This window comes from Melopsittacus undulatus, chromosome 4 (genome assembly GCF_012275295.1).
Source record: "Melopsittacus undulatus isolate bMelUnd1 chromosome 4, bMelUnd1.mat.Z, whole genome shotgun sequence".
Lineage (NCBI taxonomy): Eukaryota > Metazoa > Chordata > Aves > Psittaciformes > Psittaculidae > Melopsittacus > Melopsittacus undulatus.
In genome coordinates, this window is record NC_047530.1 from 30863608 (window position 1) to 30886531 (window position 22924).

The 22924-nt window shown below is 40.3% G+C and overlaps 1 protein-coding gene across 2 annotated transcripts in view; it reads left to right on the forward strand.

Annotated features, from left to right (window-relative positions):
- The window catches only part of GALC (galactosylceramidase), a 34981-nt gene extending 28335 nt beyond the window's left edge, over positions 1–6646 (forward strand). For both annotated transcript variants that reach the window (XM_005142278.3, XM_031042990.2), the window contains exons 14-17: positions 113–293; positions 1368–1531; positions 3296–3372; positions 5165–6646. In XM_005142278.3, coding sequence (XP_005142335.2) covers positions 113–293; positions 1368–1531; positions 3296–3372; positions 5165–5308 — 566 coding nt within the window. In that variant the 3' untranslated portion in view covers positions 5309–6646. The remainder of the gene's footprint in view (positions 1–112; positions 294–1367; positions 1532–3295; positions 3373–5164) is intronic.
- Positions 6647–22924: the final 16278 nt, after the last annotated feature.

Here is a 22924-nt window from a genome sequence, read left to right on the forward strand (position 1 = left end):
TTTAGCTTTGGAGTAAAGTCAGTCAGAATTCTGGAGAATATTTTCTGAAAACAAGAGTACAGAGAAGAAAAATATTGTTTTAGTGTTAATGTGTGTTTTATTTTCTGAATAGGTAATCCACCTTTCAGTGAAGCCCCAAATTTTGCAGATCAGACAGGTGTATTTGAATACTTCATAAATGCTTCTGACCCAGGAGATCATGTGTTCACACTCCGCCAAGTGGTGGTTCAGCGACCCATCACTTGGGCTTCTGATGCAGATCAGACCATCAGCCTCATAGGAAATTTTAAGTGGTACGTAAATAATATGTTCTTGTGACATCTGGGGAAATGTCTTTCTTACCAATGTGAATTATGATCAGTTAATGTGTCCAAAGCCTCATTTCTCTTGGATGGCAGGCTTTTGCTTTTAGGCTGTCTGTAGACATGTAGAAATGATGACTTAAAGGGACTTTAAAAAGTCATTGAGCCCTGATCACAGCTATTGCCAACTCTGAGAGATCAACTGAGTCTTTGTCTAGATGATTCTTAAAAACACCCAAAGATGGAGAGTCCACCTTACCTCTTGGTAGCTTGGCCCACTGTTGTACTGTCTTGGAATTTTTTTTTAACTAATATTCTGTTGGGCCTATTTCTTCAAGATGATTTTTCAGAATAATGGGACTAGGTCAGCATTCTAGAAAGACCAAATCAAAATCCTGATTTAAAGTGTGCACTGAGTTTCAATATGTTTTTAAACGGACAAAAATTTGATTCAGTTTAAATTAGTTAATTTTGAGTTTTCTTCCTGATTGTTCATGATTTGATCAATCTCGTATCAATGAAATCGCTTTGTTCATTTGGTTACTTGTTGCAGGCTGCCATCTTCTGAGCAGTTCCTAGAATTGCGTGGTTTTGATTCAACTGCTGCTTTAAAGAGTAGTTATGGGTAAACATGACTGAGATATACTGGTTTGATCAGAGTATGGTTATGATTGATGTAATCAAGCAGCATCATAGTTTAGAATAATGTTTATTTAAAATTAAAAAGCCTTTGGGAAAGAGTCTGTTAGCTAATTGATTTAGTAATAATAAACAATAATAAACCTTATGCTTAAGACTTTTTCTTCTATTTGGAATTCTTTTCATATGTTTCTTTAAAAGGCCATTCTGTCTGGGTTTTTTTATTTCCTTTGGTTCAGTCATTGATCCCTCAAATGTCTGAAGTGTCACCTCAGAAAACCAAATAATCTCAACATATTTGAATATTCTGTTTAAAAAGGTTTGTCACAATTAGGATATGACAATGTAGGGAATGCTCTTCTACTTACTGCCTATTTAAAAAAAAATCAATTTATTGCTTCTTAAAACACTAAACTTCTCTTCCAGGGTAAACATGACAGTCACTTGTGACATCTACATAGAAAAACAACGTGATGGGGGCGTGTTTGTTGCAGGAAGAGTTGATAATGGTGGGATATATGTTCGACGTACCAAAGGAGTTTTCTTCTGGGTTTTTGCAGATGGCACCTACAGAGTCACTGGTGACCTAGGTAAGCAGCTCTTTGCTAAGGTGGATGCTTATGTATAGACATGTCATTTTGATAGCCTTGATAAAAATTACTATCATTCAGATTCCATAATTCACTTGTCATCACTTATGAATTTAACCTATTGTTCTCTAATAATGGCCGCAATTTGTATGTGTAGAGAGCATCTACTGCCTGGTTCACATCTCAACCTCAGCTTTCTGGGTTTTTTAATTTTTTTTTTCTGCTAACAAAGCCTATTTTACACTAGCAATTGTAATTTTTTTTGCTTATAATAAATAATTTTATGATAAAATTATAAATACATATAAAATACAGATATATACTGATAAAATATTAAATACAGGAAGGTTTGATCTGTATTCTTACACTACACCTAAAAAGAAAATCCTGCTTGAAATGCCTGTTGTGTAGAGCAGTGCAAGACAATATGCATACATCTGGCTTAGGTGACAGTGAGTGCCCTACTGCTTCCACAAATTATACATTTTACTGTTATTCTAGCTGAGTGGAGTGAGGGCGTATCCTACCTGTGTTCATCTGTAGAGCATTTGATGGGCATATGAAAGAGTGTATGTCGTAATACTTCATCAGTAACCAAAAGGTCTTTTTAATTTGCTTTGAAATAGTGGCAGCCTTTGCTGTTTAAATGCATTTCCCATCACTTCATGAGTGTAAATTAAAATTTTCAATAATTCCTCAGAAGTCAATGGGAACTTCTAGATCTACAGTTTATCTGATACAAAGACAGCTTATAATGACACGTTACTTAAAAATAGTCTCATCTTCTATTTGGTAGCTGTAGTTTCTCATTTCTCCCCATTTTATTTTTTGGAGTTTTTTAATGTTTTTTGGGTTTTTTTGTTGTTGGTGGTGGTGGGTGGGTGGGTTTTTTTTTGTTCTCTTTTTTGCCGTGGTTGGGTAACGTAAAGAAGGCTTTACATCAGCTTCTTTTAATATAGCAGTGCTCCTAGGAAACCTGCAGTGTCTAACTCCATAACAACTTAAGCTTTGGCTGTATATGAAAAGCTATGCATGTTTAATATCAACTCTAGGATTTATTTTTAATAAGACATAACATTACCCAATTAGGTTCTCTGGCTGTCAAAAATAATTTTTCGTAGATAAAACGAGAGGAATTTGATTAACCATCTTGTTATTTCAAACGGAGACACTTGTTACACGATGTGGTAATTTTTACCTGTATGGCTATTTTCAGTGATCTTTATATATTTCGAGAAGGGAACCTGGATGTTAAATTGCAGCTGAAACTGTCCAATGAATAATTGCGGTTTCTACTTGTAGCACTTAATTTTTTTCAGGCCTTCCTTCAAGGTGTCAATCACACCTAATGTTTGTTTAGCTTTAAATTTTACTAGAACTAAGTAACATCATGTGGCAGCAGACCCTCCAAGTTAAAAAAGTTCCAATACATAAAAAAGGAGATGTATAGAACAAGCAAAGCAATAGCTGCTGTCACATTTCATGAACCCATACCCTCAGCAGAGGGAATCCTTATCTCAGGCTGAATTCCCAAGAACATTGTAGATTTCAGAGGAAAAAAAGATCCTGTCAAAACAGGAGAATGCACTGATAATGCAGTGTCCACATTTGCATGTAAAACCTTCCATGCTGCACCTGAAATTGGTAAGATGTCAGCTTTGAACGCTTCTGAAAAATAGGTGTTTTGCTTTTGCTTGCTTGTTTTTTGTCAATCTCGGGAAAGGGGTGAAATATCACTTTGCTGACCTTAAGTGTGTTTTGCAGCTGGAGAAGAAATATTAATGAAAGGACTTTCTGGTGTCCGGAATAATGCGTGGCACACACTTACTCTCAACATTCAGGTAAGGACAAAGGCAAAAAGCTAGAAAACCAGTTGTGAAACTTGCAGTCCTAAATGGTTTAGACATAACTGTGCTATACTATTGACTGGGTACTAGATGGCCTTTGAAGTTCCCTTCCAACCCAAATTCTGTGAATCTATGATTAGTTTGTCATATCTAAAACACAGTATCTCTGTTATTTTAAGCCAATCAAATTCTGTTGCTAGTATTTTTGGAGATATTGAGAAAATGGAGAGGGTATAGAAAATAACTGTAAAGATGAGTTCAGAGCTGGAGATAGGAGGGCTAGAGAGACCAATCTCTTGTTTGATGAAAAGATCATGACCTGGCTTTGGTCTGAAGACTCATCATTAAACTACTAAACTAGCCAGTTTTACAAACCTAGTTCCCACCGAATCCCTTTGCATGAATTTGAAAACAAAATGATAAGGCCTTGATTGTGGAGCTAGTTAACCACTGGCAAACTCAGTTGAGCTGCCATCATTCTTTCCTCTACTGAAAAAGCATGGGCTGTAAAAATGGGCCACCATTAATGAGAAGCCTGTCCACAGTTTTTCCTTTCCCCTCACTCAACCCCTTTTGGCCATAGTCACTTGGTGAGGAAAGTAGTCCCAAGCTCTCCTTTACATATACCTGTGTGCTTAGCTGGGTGTGACATTGGTGCAAGAATATAAAAGGCTTTAAGGTCCTCTGCTGAATGTCTCATCCATTTGCCCAATGTAACCTTTGCACCTGCAGCGTGGCCTGAAACGTGGGGAATCTTAAATCTTAGGTGGGGAGATTGTCTACTGAAGCAAACTTGCTTTTAAAATATGCATTGAGTCTTCCCCTCATCCTAAAATGGCAGTAAGCACTAGAAGCTGTTTTTCGTCTTTTATGCTTTCACATTGGGAGACAGAAATACGGTTGTACCTGAGGCATTTACTGGAATGGATCTAGTTTAGTTTGGGGTTTTGTACACCCACACTTATGGCAGCGATTGCCATTTGTAAAATGGGATATTTGCTAACCTGAATGGGGGACTGAAGATGAACATAAATCATTTAAAACACAAAACAGTGATGGTAATTTTAAAATGATGCTGCTGCAAATTTTTATCTGTGTATTTTTTACCAAGTAAATCTTTCATGTAATGACAGAAGTGGGGAATCCACTTTAAAGAATTGTTATGCTGACTCCTTGAAATGCTTCTTTGCTTTTACCTGTGTCTGTAATTGTCTTTTAGGTTAAGACATTCAAGTAAACTGAAGTATTTTTTCCCCTAAATACTGTTTAGTGAAACCCTGGCAAGATAAATTGTACCTTTTCCTGAAACTGTTTTCAATTTTAATGGCCCCAAACGGCTTGAATAATACTTGAAAGTTCTATTGTCTCTCTTCTTCTCAGCTTAATGACTAAAGTACATCTCTCTGTCCTTTTGACTTGTGTAATTCTGCAGAATTGGTGCCAGGTGTATCATATCTGCTTAAGGCAGTTGGGCTGTCTGGGGGAGACGGACAAATATGGAAGTGGAAAACCAGTTTACTTTTCAGATTTCACAGCGAGTTTACAAAGCTGAGAGCTAGGGGAAGATGAGCCTTTTATATGTTCATTCTAAAGACATTAGATCTGTTTCACAGAGCTGATAGGCACTGGAGGATTCCATGCGAGAGTCAGAAACAACTCTGCATGCAGAATGTGTGAAATGTTGAAAGTTGACATCTTTCTGCCTTGTCTCTTCTCCCATGTGAGTAGGCTTAGTGTCAACACAATCATTGGATTTTACAAAGCTCACTTTTTCTTTTTTTGACAGGGCACTTCTGCCTCAGGACTGCTAAATGGTTATCCACTTTGGGAGAATGTCACCATTTCTCAACCAAGTAATGGCTGGGCTGCTATTGGAACTCGCTCCTTTGAGTTTGCACAGTTTGACAACTTTCATGTTGAAGCTAGCTGAGGTGGCTTTTGCGTTTAGGGAACCCAGTTCTTGTATTGCTTTGGATAAGAGCCAGTTCAAACTTTGAGGACAACTTAATGCTATGCTGAGATTGAACTGTTGGCAAGGAATCTGAATTCTGTCATTATTTGCTAAAGGTTTACTTGAGTAGATATCAATATGACTGTAACTTTATCCCCTGATTCCTGTGGGGGTTTTGCCCTTTGATTTTTGGGGGTAAATTTTAGTTCATGGTAATGATAAAAACAAAATGATAGATTTAAATCTTTCTCAGTAACCACATCGTAACTTCCTAGCTCACTTTTAAGATAACTTTAGAAGTTAATAGAAGAGGCGTTCAAGCTACATTTTTAACTTATATGATTGTGTCCATTCCTTTCACTCTGAAAGAAATAGTTAAATGCCAGTAAACCTTACGAGCCAGTCACCCTATACTTTTGTAGGTCTGTCATTCTCAAATTCTCAAAATTCTCTCAAATTCTCAAAAAACAGAAAGATGTTTTGCCTGTTTTTCTGCTGCTGTCTGAGGGTAGACAGTACAATACTTCAAGTGCATTTGCTTAGGTTTTCCTGATTACTTCTTCTAACTTTCATTGCCAGCAATAAAATACATCATTTTTAGTGGAATGGAAATGTGCCGTATGGCTGATCAGGCAGTGCAGGATGTGCCTTACTTCTAAACTACCTCTTTCCAGTGAAATGGTTGAAATAGATGATAAGAAACCATAACGTGCAGTTTGCTAATGATAGCTTTGCAGGGTGATCTTTTGCACCATGCAAAAAACAAGTTTGCGTCATGGATGCTGGCCAGCAGAGTGCTTACTTTCATGTTAGATCGTGTGTGGAAAAAATGGCCTTTTTTTCCTAGTAACTTGAGCAACCATCTCACACTTTTGATGGATCTGAAGGTTAGAGCAGAAAAATAAAGGCATAATAATTTTATTTAGCTTAAGATAAATTAGTACAGCACAGAGAAGATATGGATACGGTCATGTCCTGGTATAAAAGAAAACTAAAACCCCAGGCTTTGCCTATAAAAGCTTCCAATTTATTAATAAGGTAAGTGACAGCAGGTGGATGTAGACAGAATTGTTTAGTGTGGCAGGCAGTCAGATCAACACAATAGTGTCTGGTTTTAAACTTCTCCTGGGCATCATGAAGTTCAGAGAGAATTTCAGATCCTTGGGAAATAAGGGATTCTGTTTAGCTGTTGCTTCATCATTTGTGGGTCTGGGTTTGGGTTTTGGTTTTGGGTGATTTGTTTTTTGGTTTGTGGGTTGTTGGTTTTTTTTTTTTGTTTGGTGGGGTTTTTTTTTGTTTCAGTGGTTGTTGTTTTGTTATTCGGGTTTTTGGTGGTTTTTGGTTTTGGTTGATTTTTTTTTTTTATTTTCCCCCAAGTTTCTGTGCTACAACAGAATGAAAAAACAAAAAAGGATTGAGACAATTGAGAATATAGTGAGGTACTGAATGAGATTTTCATCACACACACTTGAAATTCAGTTGGCTTCTGATTTTTTTCTGTTTGCTATTGGTCAGTTTGTTTGAAGATGATGTTGGTTGCCATAATAAAACATGTCACCTGTGTCCCTCTACTTTTCACATTCACATCCTATATAATCAACAAGCAAATAGTTCCCCATGCTTGATAGGACGTTAATAGCTGTATGAGGCTGTCTGTAGCAGGCAATATCTTGATAAACAGATTTGCAGTATACTTTGATTTATATAGATTAATATTCTGATCCACTTTATTTTGAAGGCTGATTCCAGTAAGTGTTAACTTTAGTCTTCAAAGTTATCATCTAATGCAGAATTAATCATAATATCAATCATAATCAAAATAGAAATCATTACTGAAAAACTTTTATAGAAGTTATTTTCTAAATAAGCCTTTGGAGAAGAGTTCTTAAAATTCCATCTCTAATAAGTACAAATTTTTTAGCTGTTACCCTTCTATTGACTGGTTATGAATCATTCATACGTGCAACTTTCATACATGCTGGTAAACTTGAAAAATGGTTCAAACCACTAAAACTCTGTAGGTGGCTTCCAACCCTTAACTAACTTAACTGGGTGAAAAATGAAAGCCATTTTTCCACATCAGTTTCATTTGATGGTTGAAGTCTGGATGCAAATCTGTTCATTACTTGCTTGATTTCAGAAAGGATGTCACTGGTAACTCCAGATGTGAAGGAATCTAATTTTATGTCCTCATATTCAAGTAATATGAGTAGAGGAGAAGAAGTTCTTGATAAACTTTTTATCTATGATGGATTTTCATAGTGGGAAACTTCTTGGAGACTGGTAGCTTGTGTGGCTGCAAGCAGTGTTTGTGTAGGAGAGAGATCAGCAATGATGCAGTTATTCCAAAGCAGCTGTCCTGGTTTTTTACCTTTTAATGCACTAGTGTAATAAACTGTACTGTTACATTGTGTACTAAACAGAATGTATTTTATCACTGGAAGTGTTGATTTTCTTTTTTTCCTAATCTTAATTTATACTGTTTGATGATTAAACTGTTATGAACAGAGTAAGTGATTTAATAGTGATATAATGTTATTCATATTTTTATGTCTGTAATTCTTCACCCTTCAGCAGGCTGTAATATGTTTGGTAATAACAAGCTGTCGGGTCTTTCACTGAGGGATAGATTTATGTTGTTGGTTATAAATACTAATCATTCCAGATGGACAAATAAAACACTTAAAATGCCTTTATTTGTGCAGAATGCTTCTGTAAATGGGTTTTGGTTTTCCCCACTATGGAAGCTGACAGTTTTTCCATTGTGATTCTTGATAAAGATGCTTGGCATTAACTTAATTGGTTTGGAAGAGTTTTTCTGACACTGACTAGCCAGACAGTGCTCATTAACAAATATCTCAAAATCCATGTTCATTAAGACTTGTGCTGTTGATAAAATGATTATTTTTTAGCGTTCAATATGCATTTTACTTCTTTATATTTTTTAATTTAGTTGAGGGAATGATATTGTATTTGAGGGCCAGCCACACAAAACTGCAGAATACTATGGTCTTGTGAAATTTAGCTGAAAGTCTATTTTTATGTATGGGAACAAACAGTGCTGTACAGATGTACTTTTAAAGTTTAAATGAGGCTTCTTTGAGTATCTTTTTGGATCTATCTTCAAATGTGGGGTTTGTGTGGGTTCTTTTTTTTTGTTTTATTTATTACCCTAAACTTAAGGTTTACCTTTAAAAGAGGAGGAAGAAATTCTATAGGGCTAGACATCTTTTTGAGGCTCTCATGCCAGTAGATTTTAATTACCCTGGAAATACTGTCTTCCAGTAGGTGGGTATGTGCTATCACCTACACAAACATGAAAACCAATTCTGTCCCTTCTCTGCCACTCTGCCTTTGAGGTTGGACATGATGAGCAGTTCTTGGGAATTTCAAATTCCTGCAAAACACCAGGAGTCCTTTGCTTTAAAACTATGGGAGACTCTTACTTTAGGCTGCTGCTGATGGTTCCTTTTGCAGCTGCTTCCTGATTTCACTGTATCAGATTTCTAGTTCAGTGTTTGATTAGGTGTGGTATTGGTTTGCTCTTTCCATATTGAATCAGTTTTATTGTGTAGTACCAGCAGGTTGGTTGTTTTCACTCATGTTTTTTTTTTTTCATTGGTTTAGCTAAAGTTCCTATCCAGAATCAATTTTTCTTTGTGTATATTATGAAAATAGCACCATAATTATTGCTGGTTTTGACTATTTCAGCAGCATGGCAAGAGGGAGCAGTGCTCAGAGACCTTACTATCCTCACTTTGAGGTTCTGAGTTTAGTGGGTTTGTTGGATTTTTAAACCACTTTGTAAGTACATACAGGTCTGGCACATGCTGGGAGTAGGGGGGAGGTTATCAAAAAAACCAAACCCTAACTTTTAAAGATTTGCTGGGCTTGTAGCAGAATCATCAGGAAGCCTGGAGCGTATCGTACTTTGCTCCTTGATGAGAAGAAATATCATGTGCCGGTTAATGTCAGGGCTCGCTGAAACAGAGAAATAAAATGCAAATAATTATCCATTTTCTTAACAAAGATATCTTGGGTAAAGGTTAAATGCTTTTTGAGTGTGGCTGGAACCTTAGCAATCATCCTGCCCATATTAGTACTGCATAAAAATTTAGTGTAAGTTCCTTGCCCCTAGATACGCTCCTTCTATTTATGCTCGTGTCACTGAAACAATAGAGGTGTTGTTTTTACAACTTGTGCTTTAAAAAAAACCCAATTACCTACTAGCAACTGAGCAGAGGAAAACGTGTGTTGCATCTGTGTTGCCAAGCTTTCACTATGTGCCAAGATACTTCTGTGTAGTTTTCACAGTGATTTAGACAATTGTGAAACAGTATTTTTTCCATCAAGGAATTATATTTTGATAAGGTTATAAACAGACACAGAACCCAAACATCAGTTTTGCCAGGGGGCTTCAAGTAGCTTTGCAACTTGTGTGTTAATCCTGTCCTTTACTTTGGTACACCCTAGGCAAGGCTGGATGTATCTCTGGGAAGTGAAGACAAAATGCAGAGCTGTAGTAGATGATGGCTCAGTGTGGTACTAACTCGAGTGTTTGCAAAAGAAAATGGAACCTAGTGCACTAGGCTACTCTGTGCAGTTATGGTCCGAGAACCCTTGATGGTCTAAGACAGAGAAGGTAACACCAAGATTATTCTTAAAAAAAAGAAGGCCAAAACACAAAAATAACAAAACTCCCCAAACAAGCTCTGTGAACATGTACCCAAAAATATGGAGAAAGTCAAAGAGCAGTCCAGGTTTAACTTGACCCTTTATTCAGTTTCTGCTGGGAAATGCAGTTGTCTTCCATGATGTTTTCCATGAACAATAACTTAAGTGCATATAGAGAATACAAGACTTTATTGTTGCTAAAAAGCAAATGTTGTTCAGCTAATTATACACACTGTCATTTTCCAATGACATTAGGATTAGAAAAGGTTAGAAAACAGGTTATGTGGCTGACAGGCATGCCTGTGATGTGGGAATTAGCCTTGTTCCTGATTGCAGAGGTTTCTTCTCTAATAGCTTAACAGTGGAGCTGTAAGAAAAGGGAAGATGTTTCTCTGTTACTGCCACACTCCTTTCAAGATTTTGGGAAGTTTCACTTACATCAGCCAATGTGAGATTTCACAGGAGCAGCTCTGTAACCTCTTAGCTTGATTATAGAGAGTTAACCGAGTTATTTGAAAGAGCATGTGGCATTGATGAACAGCAAATCCTATTAAGGATGTCTGTATTCCCTTCTGATGTGGTTGCTCTTATAGTGAGAGCAATAAATGGTAGTGTTCACTGGCAAGAGATCAGACAGGTTTTGTGCTGAGCTGAGGTGCATGCAAGTGTCTCGGTGCAGAGATCTATAAAGCTGAATTGGGATGCTCTGGCATAAGCTGCCTATTTCCTTTCAGTCTTTGATTGCTGTTTAATGGTTCGACTTCCTTCTTATTTTTTTCCCCCCTCACTGCTCATCTGATACTTTATCCTAAAAAAAAAAAAAAAAAAATTCCAGCATTATAGGAAACGTGCTCAACACAGCAGGGCAATTCTGTCCCAGAAGGAGGAGGGTGGGAATACCCTGTTGATCATTCAGGCCCTCTCTTTGCCAAAACAGTTTTTTACATGTTGCATATTTTTGGGGGCCTGCCTTGCTTGAGTGCTGAGGCAAAAGGGTGGAAGAGCTTCCGCTGCTCTTTTGTAGATGGCTATTCTGCTATTGATTTAAAAACCCCAGTATCATTACTTTCATTTATGATTTGTGTAAGGGGTAGAGGGAGATGGTTCAGCTTTTCTTCCCAGTTCATAATAAAAGCAAGGTTGATACTGCAGAATGTGTAATTCTTATTTAAATTCAGCTTATTTATTGAGCTCTACTATTTAGTCATAGGGTGGCTTGAGTTCTTCATTAAACACTGTGGTTCTACCTTGAGGCACAAAAGCTTGGATTAGATGAATGCTTTCACATAGATACATCGACTATGAATACCCACTTCCTAAGCCAATAGGAGTTTCTGTTACAGTGTTACTGAATCAATGTGGGAGACTCCTTTCAAATGCCATAATTTGAAAGATGTAAATATTTTTTCTTAATGATAGTTCTAGTAGATCTCTGCAACAAAAACCTTACTTTCCCCAAATGTAAATATATTGTTTACATCCCTTGATTTCATTCTCCTTCCCCGTTTTCACTTTTAAAATGGTAAATACTCATAGATACCTATTGCTCTTCCCACTCAAATAGTTACCCAGGTGAAAATGCAGTAATCCTCATCCTTTGTGCCATTCAAACTTTTTAGCTCTGCATTACAGATAATTAACATTTTTCTTGCACTGAATCTCAATATTGTCCCTTACCTGGATTTTGCCACATTGTCTGTAGTTAATGAAATTAAATACATTTCACTGGAACCTGATTTTTGTGTAATAGATAGAATTCATTTGAACCAGGGTCTGCAAGGAGGCATCAGCAGGACTCTGTAGACTACTGAACTTTCTTCTGGCGTCTTAGCTGCCAAACCACTGGTCATCTCACCTGTATTTTTTCTTCCCTACCTTTATTGCCCCACACACTCCTCAGTGCCACCCATATAGGATAGCTACCAGGGTAACATCCTCAGTGATAGTAATAAGGATAGAAGGTGAGTGTTTTACTTGTGTTACAATGGTGAATTAGGAATGATCTGCTAATTGGGTAAATGCCAGTCTTCTGCACCTTCTTTGTAGAAGTCAATGTCCTAGAAGTCAGGTAGAGTTTTGATCACTTTTCTTGTACACTCAAGCATTGAAGTGTCAGAAGTCCATTTATTATTCCTCCTTTTACCACCAAAATGTTCACATTTGACACTTCCTTTTAATTTTTTCCCTCAGAAGCCTGACGTAGAAGGGATGCTGGCTTGCTTTTGTTAACATCAAAACCTGATTACAGTAACTGTGTTTCACAACCTCCCTGTGAGTATATACTGCATCCTCAGATGCCTTTGAAGACTTCTGCTGGAGGTAGTTATCCATATCAGGTCATTTCAGAATGCAGTTTCTCTGAAAAAGTTGCTAACTTCCACTAGAGTAATGTGATGTGAGGTTTTAGCTGTACATTGTCTAACTGAAATGTAGTTAGCTGAACTGAAATGTAGTTTCTGACAGTGCTTGCTTGTTTCAAAAGACTGTGGACCCCATCCCACATCTTTAATCCTGCAAGGAGCTCAGTACCAATTAAATATTACCTGTGCCATCTACTCCAGATAAAAAAGAACATATTGCATGCTCTATGTTTCTCATGATCTCAAGATTCTCTAGTTTATTTCTCTTGCAGACAGCGCTCTGAAAGCAGAATATAATGACGTTACCTGTGAAGTTGTATTGACTTTTCAAAATGTACTGTTTTGTTTTTAGGTGATGATGGAGCACTGTGTGCAGTCCTGGATTTTTTAATAACATTAAAATTCACTACACTTACCAGAGCTTTGAGTGGTGGGTGAACATTTGGTGCGAACCAAAGGGGAGAAAACTGCAACTGTTGTTCAAAGTGCCTATGCAACCCAGAATGAATACAATCAGTTTAAAGATTCAAACAAGTCTTGGATGTCATAGTATGGTATTTATTCCTAACATGGCATCCTGGTTTCACTCCATGCCTCAGTTTCCTCATTAGGAAGTGGATGCAACACAGGGATATAGTGGCACTGAGCACTCTTGCTTAATAGACCTGAAATGGAGCTGCTGCTTTAACTTATCATAGAATCATAGAATAGTTAGGATTGGAAAGGACCTCAAGATCATCTAGTTCCTACCCCCCTGCCATGTGCAGGGACACCTCACACTAAACCATATCACCCAAGGCTTCATCCAACCTGGTCTTGAACACTGCCAGGGATGGAGCATTCACTACCTCCCTGGGCAACCCATTCCAGTACCTCACCACCCTAACAGGAAAGAATTTCTTCCTTACATCCAGTCTAAACCTCTGCTGTTTAAGTTTCAACCCGTTACCCCTTGTCCTGTCACTACAGTCCCTAATGAATAGTCCCTCCCCAGCATCCCTGTAGGCCCCCTTCAGATACTGGAAGGCTGCTACGAGGTCTCCACGCAGCCTTCTCTTCTCCAGGCTGAACAGCCCCAACTTTCTCAGCCTGTCTTCATATGGGAGGTGCTCCAGTCCCCTGATCATCCTCATGGCCCTCCTCTGGACTTGTTCCAACAGTACCATGTACTTTTTATGTTGAGGACACCAGAACTGCACACAATACTCCAAGTGAGGTTTCACGAGAGCAGAGTAGAGGGGCAGGATCACCTCCTTTGACCTGCTGGTTACGCTCCTTTTGATGCAGCCCAGGATACGGTTGGCTTTCTGGGCTGTGAGTGCACATTGCTGGCTCATGTTCATTTTCTCATTGACTAACACCCCCAAGTCCTTCTCTGCAGGACTACCATGAATTTCCTTTTTGCCCAACCTGTAGCTGTGCCTGGGATTGCTCCAACCCAGGTGTAGGACCTTGCACTTGTCACGGTTAAACTTCATGAGGTTGGCATCAGTCCACCTCACAAGTGTGTCAGGGTCCCTTTGAATGGCATTCCTTCCCTCCAGCGTATCAACAGAACCACACAGCTTGGTGTCACCGGCAAACTTGGTGAGGGCACACTCAATTCCATTGTCCATGTCAGCGACAAAGATATTAAACAAAACCAGTCCCAACACCGATCCCTGAGGGACACCACTTGTCTGGCTCAAATGAAGTCAGCTCAGTGGCTGGAGCGGTTAGAATATTACTACATTGCTCAGAGTATTTATTATAGTATATATTATATAGGGATGGAATGATGCTCCCTCCCCCAACACAACTATTTTAAAGCATCCTTGACAAGTCTGGCAAGCCTCCCAGCAAAGCCACTCTTCCCTTTCTTTATCAGAGTAGCTCCACCATCCCCCAGTAGGCCTGGCCTACAAATGTGGGCCCCATGTCCAAGACACCCAAACCCTTGACTATGACACCACCCTTTTAACCATTTATTAACCTGTCCAATCCTCCTTGACTTTGGAAGGTCCTCCCCTGTGTCTTGGAGAATTGTCGAAAAGACTATCTGAGCTCCAGAACCCCTGACCACCTCTCCCAGAGCTCTGTAGTCCTTCTTTATACTCCTCAGGCTACTACTATCTATATCCCTAGCACCCACATGTATCACTAGAAGCGGGTAATAGTCCGTGGGACTTACTACAGCAGGCAGGCAGCCTCTCTACAACATCCCTGATCCGTGCCCCTGGTAGGCAACACACCTCCCTTGCGACCGGGTCAGGCTGACAGATGAGCGCTTCTGTCCCTTTCAAGGCAGAGTCCCCCACTACTACAACCCGCCGCTCTTTCCTGGCGGCACCAGTAGAGATCTTCTGTACCAGTGCACCAGCCAGCTGTTTCTGGTGCAAGTGCATTTCCTCATCAGCCCCCTGCAGGACAGCAAAGCGGTTCTGGGTGGGTATAGGAGATTTAGGAGGAAGCCCCTTGCTTTTAATTGCTCTCTTCCTCCTTTGGTTGGTTTTTTTTTTTTTTTTTTTTTTTGTTACTAATTCCCAGCTTCCCTGATTAACAGCCTCCTTCTTTCTTCCGTGAGTTAGAGGGGAAGCTTGAGGCCCCTGTGCTGTTTGGTCCTGGAGCAAGCAGTCCTGCTTCCTCTCAGCTTCCCTGACATCTTGCAGCTTACTGACAGCATCCCATAGCTCAGCCACCTGCTGGAGGAGGATCTCCATCAGGGAGCAGAGAGCGCAGCCCTGCCCATTCTGCACCTTTCCCTCACCAGACCAGTGCAGGCACTCTCTACACTCCGAGCTCTGCACCGCAGCCTCCCCTCTTACTGGCTCTGTCTGGGTGCCTACGCTGGCCACCGCCTGGGCAGCCAGGGCAGAGCTCCCAGACCAGACCCTGGTCATACAGTGAGGGCTCACCATCTCGCTTGCCTGCCCGCGTGAACTGCCTCAACCCACTCTGTTTGCCCGCTCTGTTCACCGCGCTCCCTGGGCAGGTTTTTAACCACTCACAGTTGGTGCCACTCCTCCTGTCTCCGCCCCCGGTGAGTCACCTCCTCACGTGAGCTGAGCTCTTGGGCAAGTCCTGTCGAGGACTTGAGGCTCCCTCCTCAGTGGCTCTTGTCTTCCTGTGGTGAGGCTCCTGGACGCTGATCTCCCCCGGCTCCGCTCTGGTGTTACAGGCATCCGCTCTCAAGCTACTCCCCTCAGCAAGTGACTAACAATGGCCGCTGATGGCCGGTTTGAATCTTCCACCGAGCCTCCTGTCTCTGCCCCTGGTTAGTCACCTCCTTGCAGTAGCGGAGCTCTTGGGCAAGTCCTGTCTTCTTTCCTACAAAGCTGAAAGTGTTAGCAGGAAAAAGCACTGATTAAAAGCTTGGTGTAGACTGCTATCAAATGTGTAAGTGGGAAAATGACAGTGCTCTAAGAGGAGGCCACTGCAGGTGTCTCTGCTCAGCAGTTATCAGCTCTGCATTAGTGACGGCGGGGATTGGGAGTGGTGACTATTTCCTTTTGAATCTGCTACTGAACATGCTGCTTTTTCTATTCTTCACGTCAGCTGAAGTGCATAGGGCGGTGATGATGCTCTGCCTCTAATGATAGTCACACTATGGGTGTGGGTCTTTTCACAGAGCTTTGGAAGGGACTCACTGGATTCCAGTATGCTGATATCCTGTGGTTTCTCTGTCCAACAGCCTCACATCAGGGAAAAAATAGTGGAGTTAGTGAGCTGAAACAGGCACATCACCAACAGCTGCCTCTGCTTGCAAGGTAATCTGGAGAAGGTGAGGCAATGTGCTGTGTGACATGGAGCTACCTTTCTAGTGGAACCGGTAGAATGAAGACAATTAGGATGAGTTGGAAATTACCTTGTTTGGTGAGAAACACATAGGGGAGTGATGTAAAGGTTGCATAGTGTGTCCCTGGAGTTGTACCAGTCCCTGTGTGCTTATGACTTAACAAGATACGAGGAATTGTGTTAATACATCTATAAGAAGTCTGACTCCATAATATACCCCCAGAAATGCTCATCTCCAGCTACTCTTCCTTCATTTTTATTGAAAAAAAGGACATAAGTTGTAGCTAGAAAAAGAGCAGAATGGTATGAGAGGAAAACAAGGCCAAGTCCAGTTGTTACATCTGCAGTCACTTTTTCTCAGTGTTGTATTCCTGAAGCTAATGAACGCTGCTCATGTTATTGCTTAACTATAGCTTCTTCTTTTCCTCCGGACACCTAATTCCCTGTGAAAAGTCTCTCAGTCCTAATCAAAATCAGATAAACGGCAATGCTGTTGCAGTTCACTGAGTGTGACTGACACGGTATTTGAAACTGCCACTCAGCCCAGGCAGTCACGGAGGGTAGCTTGTACTTTAGGCTGCAAAAAAACCCATCTCATTACAGCAAGTCTGAACTCTACTCAGGAAAAAAAAAAATTTGTAGTGGTATCACAAAGATTGGTTCCCCAGTGAAAAACTGAGGTTTGACATGAACCTCAGCACTTTTAATCTTTTATGGCAAGTTCACACAGAAAGAGAACCTTGCAGTCTGTGCTGGAGGCACTAGATGGCAGTGGAAGTATGACTAAAAAAACCAGCCATCTTAAGGGGTTTGGGGCAAGTCTCTGAGCTACAACAAGGAGTGAAGGCAGCTTTACTTGAGAAAAAGGTAAGGTTGAGACTACGGATGGCCTTCTGTGCACAAACCCCAGTGTTTCACTTACTAAGAATACTAATTTATCTCTAAGTAATTTTGCATCCGCTTTAAGCGGATTAACCTATAAAAACCACCCTCAGAAACAAAAACAAAAAACCCAAACAACAGATGCTTTGTGAAGCATCTATTACCTCCAGTGGTTTGCCTGGATCAAAGTCATTAAAAGAAGAAAAAGCCCCAAATGTGCAACTGCTGCCAGTGGCATAGTTTTTTTTGGTTTTTTTTTTTGTTGGTTTTTTTTTTGTGAGCCTCAGTAATCTTTAAGTTGTGTGTTCAAGCTATGAAAGGATCTGCAATGATGATTTCTAGTGAACAGTGAGTTTGGTCTTCACTGATAATTATGCTGCAACAACCCACGTCCCAGATGTCTCTTATATGTGACAACCCTAATATTGGAAGGTCTCCTTGCAAGCATGTGCATGTGTATTGCTTAATATGCTGCTATATGTGCTCTGCTGAGACTGTACAGGAGAGCTGCATACATACGTGCACAGACATGATCCTGGGGTGAAGCCCCAGACTAGATGTATGTTGTGGTTTAAGCCCAGCCGTAACTCAGAACCATGCAGTCTCTCTCTCACTACCCCCCTTCTTCTTCCCTCTCCCGGAGAGATGGTGAAGAGAATCAAAAGAATGTAACTCCCACGGACTGAGATAAGAACAGTCCAGTAACTAAGGTATAACACAAATCACTAATGATACCACCAAAAATAATAATGATAAGGGAAATGACAAGGGAAGAGAATATAACTGCTCACCACCTGCTGACCAATACCCAGCCTGACCTGAGCAGTGACCTAACCCTTCTGGGTAACTGCCCTCAGTTTATACAGTGGGCATGATGTGCTGTGGTATGGAATACCTCTTTGGTTAGTTTGGGTCAGGTGTCTTGTCTCTGCTTCATCCTGGTTTCCCCTCCTCCCTGGCAGAGCATGAGACTTAGAAAGTCCTTGGTCAGAGTAAACATTACTGAGCAGTAACTAAAAACATCTGTGGTATCAGTGCTGTTCCCAGGCCAAAAAATCAAAAACACAGCACTGCATCAGCTACTAAGAAAGAGAGAAGTGATTGCTACTGCTGAACCCAGGACAATGTGGCAGCAAACGAGAAAGTCATAAAGGAACTTTTTAAAGTGTACAGCGGCAAGATTGTTGCTTCTCATCACTTTGAGGGTTTATGAGATGGTGGGCTTATATGTTCTGCTTTAATTTTAAGATATCAAATTGTAAGCTTGGGCAACTGCAAGGGAAACTTTGTGAGAAAGAAGACTATGTGTCACTGGTAGAGGAATTGTCATCCAGCTCACCCTTGAACAAGGCAGCTCTTTGCTCAGAGAGGTCTGGAGACAAAGAAAGGCAGTAGCCTTCTAAACACATGTGAAGGGAGGACAGAAAGAGTACATCAGAAACTGGACCTGGATGACTTTGGGGTGATTAAGAAACTTATAAAAACAAAGGGTCAACAGTGTAAAAGCAGAAAGGGAGGATGGTTTTGGCCATTATCAAGTGTCTCAGAACAGCATAATCAGAAATATTGGAGAAGTAAATGAGCAGTGATTACTGGGAAAGCAATTCACTCCCTCATGCCAGGTTTTCAAAAGCTTTATGTGCCATAGGTTAATAGCCAGCTATTTGCTTTTATTGTGGATTAAGTCCCATATTTCCTGAGGTGATGTCCTTCCCTGTCCCTCACAGGCCACCCATGTCAGGCTGCTCAACACTGGGCATAAGCATGGTCTCTCTCAGTGCAGCCCCTTTGCTAACACCTTTTTTAAGGAAATCCTTACCTATGGAATCACTAAGTTAGTTTTTGTGGGGTTTTTTGTTTTTTTTTTTTAAATTTTTTTTTCTGTGTCCTTTGTACTGACACAGAAAGGGGCTACCCAGATGTGTGTAGGGACTGGGAGACAGAAGGGCTTTGTGGAATTTAAAAGAAAGATACAAGATTCTGGCATGGATCCAAGGCATTACTGTGCCTTGCATCCTGGAAAGTAATGTGAGAAATGTTTCTGATTTTGATGGAGATTGTGGCAGTACCCAGAGGTGTGTGAAACTGAAGTGGGAACTGTGCTTTCATCCTTCTTTAATGTAAGGCATCCATGAGGTTTGTTTCTCTAAAGGGTGGGTGCATCATTTGTGTGGTGGGTAAAAGGCACAAGACAGGGAACTTGGTGCTTATTTGTCTGAAGTGGTTCTTGCAGCCAGCATCTCATATGAGTTTCTGTGGAGGAGGAAGATAATGTTTTCTGTAGGAGTGTCATTCCCTTCTGTCTATAAGAAGGAAAGTATTTTTTTGAAGACATTTTGCTTATTGGTTTATAACCTTAATACTGTCTGTGTATTTTATTTTTTTTAATCCCTTTTCTTGATGAAATTCCTCTGAGTGCTGTTTGTTATCTTTACAGGTCCTTAGATGCTCTGTGCTGTCTGGGTCATGGCTCTTTTTCTTGAAGTTTGCTCTGACAGAACATGATCTTCAGGAACATTGCAGGTTTTCATTTTGCCTTTCCTTGCACCTTTCCATGAAGTGCTATTGGACTGAAATACAATAATTAAACCTTGATAGTTTTTCCCTTTCACCTGCAGGACTTTGAAAGGAAATTGGTTACTAGAAATGTGCTTGGATAAATGAAGGGTATACAGAAGGAAGAGAGATCCCAAGATATCGTATGGCCTGTAGAGGACAGTGGCTATTTGCAGGTGTCTTTGGAGCAGGTGAGATATGGCCCTGTCTCAGCCAGCAGGATAACACTGGGAAGATAACACCAGGAGGACTGTGTTTTGTGTAGTCAGTGCAGGCATGCAGCGTGGCAGCGTGTTAGCAAGGTTTTGAGTCATTTTGAAAAGTTCCTTCTGGATTATTTAGTGAGTGAATTTACTGAAGACAGAGCCTTCAGCTCCTGGGAGAAAAGGAAGAGCCCAGACAAGTCATTGCTGTAAATCTGTGCTTGCCAGTCACTGGCAAGAGCTCCTGTTTCTGGCTTCCCTGCCCATAATGACAAACCACCTGTTTAGCCCCAGTGCTGCAGTGTTGGTGGGGGCTAGGGCTGCTTTGTGCTGTAATCCATAACGCAAAGCAGTAAAGTTAATAAGAAGGAGTTGTAATAGCAGCACTGAGCTATAAGCTGATGCCTCAGAGAGCCATATATAACACTCAGCAGAGCACAGTCTTCTGAGAGCCTTAATGTGGAAAATGCCACATCAAACAAAAGGCTCACGCCAGGCTCTAGACCAGCGGAGTAAGGTAGGGTATTTGGGTAGAGCTGTCTGAGGAGCAACCTTCTGATAGTTATAAGATGTTTTAAGTGAAGGAATGGACCTAACTCCCAGAGAAAGTGAAGATTGTTCAGATGGAGCTGTGGGTAGTTAGCCCTTTGGCAGATCAGATACATCATGTTTTTCGATTAGGCTTCATTCATTCAGTCTGTCCTTAAAACTCATTGGGTGAAATGACAGGAAAGCTACTCAGATAGTTAAGGAAGTTTAGGAGGTAGGGTTTCGCCTTCAGACCCCATGGAAAGAATGGCATCAATCTTAATCTACTGGTTTTTAGTACCGCTGATACTCCTGTAGGCTGATAGGCCAAGTGTTGACAGCCCATTGGTAGAGTTTTAGGACTGGATAAATGAAACCCTTCTGTACCTGAAATTGGGGTGTTTGTGAATTACTGAAAAAGTACGTAGTCTTGACATGGGTTCTGGAATCAAGATTTTGTAGTTTTTTGCTAGTGATGTGAGTTTCTTATATCTGAGATTCCCTGTCTGTAAAATGGTACGCCAGTGAGATTATTCCATTCTTCTACCATTGAAACTTATTCATAAAAATGATATCACAAATCCAAAAAGTATAACTCAGACAATAAATACAAGAATTAAATCTTTTGCCTTTTAAAATTTCTTTTCTCGCCCTCTGGAAATAATAGCTTCCATTGCAGGAAGTCAGCATCATTTAATGGAATTTACCCTGGAGAATTGAAATACTAAAACTTGGACTGTAGTTACGTGATGGCAACACAACAACTGAGAAATGAAAGATGAGTTGCTACACACACAAAAATGGTTTAAGCTGGGACACTGGGACTTGCTTCAGGCAGGGAATTGTGGCCAAGACCTAAGAGGCATTCGTCTGTTGTGTAAAGTATGCCTAAATATTTAACTTCATTTGGATGAATGCATTGATAAGGCTTTCTTTCCATATTTTATTTATTCATCTTTTTATAACTGTTATGGAAAAATGGAATTTCCATCCTGTGGCAAAAGATGTCTTTGGTATAGGGAAAAAAATAATCTGGGAAAATTCCACTAGGAGAGAACAATGACAATTGTTCAGATTTCTTCCTAGATTCTATCAGGGAAGCCAGATCTCTGGGAAAATGAGGATGCTGAGGAAACCACAGTCAGCTTCTCATAAATAAATAATGGTGTTGAACTAGCGCTTTTGAGATAGCAAAAGAGATGGCAATGTGTTCCTTGTGGTGTTTTCAAAATTACTTCTGCAAGAATAGAGAAAGTCCCACCAATGGAGAACTTTCAAAGCCATCTCTTTGTCTTATGCTCAGTGCATGAGACAGGGTATCTGTCACCTGTGCCTGTGATTGCAAGGGGAGGAGAAAAAATGTCAAGACAGTGATGCTTGTAATTACGGTTATAAGGAAAAGAAATGTATCAATTGTTGCTTGAATGACCTCTTTCTCTGAGAATCCATTGATTACATACAGATCAGGATTTTAACTCTAGGGGAATTAAGACAGAAGCCACACTAGACCCACTGTTCACAAAAAATATGCAAAAGGGGGATAAGAGGTCTAATAACTTTCCTGGAAAAAGAAGAGTCTTTTTCAGTTGTTTCTTTCTTGAATCCACTTGGTGCATCTGGCATGTCTCCTTGTCTTTGATTCAACCAAAAGCATCAAAACAAGTGATTTCAAGCTTGACTTCAGTGCTTCCTGTGCATACATAATGGCTTACAGTAGATATGGGCAGCCCTTCCTAATGCTGATCTTAAAAGGATATATTACCACCCCAGAGCAAATCAGCATTTTTCAGATAGAGGAAAGAAGAGTTCATACTTCAGAGCAACACACAGTCTGGCAGCCACATTGGTGTGTCTGAATCTGGAATAAAAAGGTTCAGACCTTTTTTCTCTCTGATTTAATCCTGAAAATTAAACTGTCATTCTGTTTTTCCCTAATGTGAAGGTTGTTTGCTATTTTGGGGTGGAGGCATACATGAGGGTTCACTCTGGACTCAGCCTCATCTTACAGTGTTTTACAGTTGCTGTCAGATGAGTTATGGTATTTGAGGTAAACTGTTGTAAAAACAGATGTATGTTCTTAGCTTGCAACAAATTTCAGTAATTTAATGATGCTTAAGACAGCTCCGGCATAGAGAAGACACCCTATTAAAAACAGTAAATCAAGCTCTGCACACATGATAGCTGAATTGGAGTTTGAGATATTCCATTGTCTTTACATTCTGCTGCTTTCCTGATATGTACACACACAGGCATATAAAATATTTGCATTTATAGTTTTACAATTCAGTGTGTTGCTTAGAGCCACATGTCATGGGTTCAGCAATAACAGTAATTTTTTCTCCTTCTTGGTAGCTGGTGCAGTGCTGTGTTTTGACTTTCGGGCTGAGAACGGTTGCTGATAGCAAGTATGTTTTGAGTTACTGCTCAAATGTTTGGTTTGTTAAAGGCCTTTTCTGAGCTCATGCTCTGCCAGGGAGGAGGGGAGGCCAGGAGGAATCAGAGACAGGACACCTGACCCAGGCTAGCCAAAGAGGTATTCCATACCATAGCACATGATACCCAGGAGGTAACCAGGAGAGAACCCGGAAGGGCTGGAGCTCTGGGGGGATGGAGGAGGT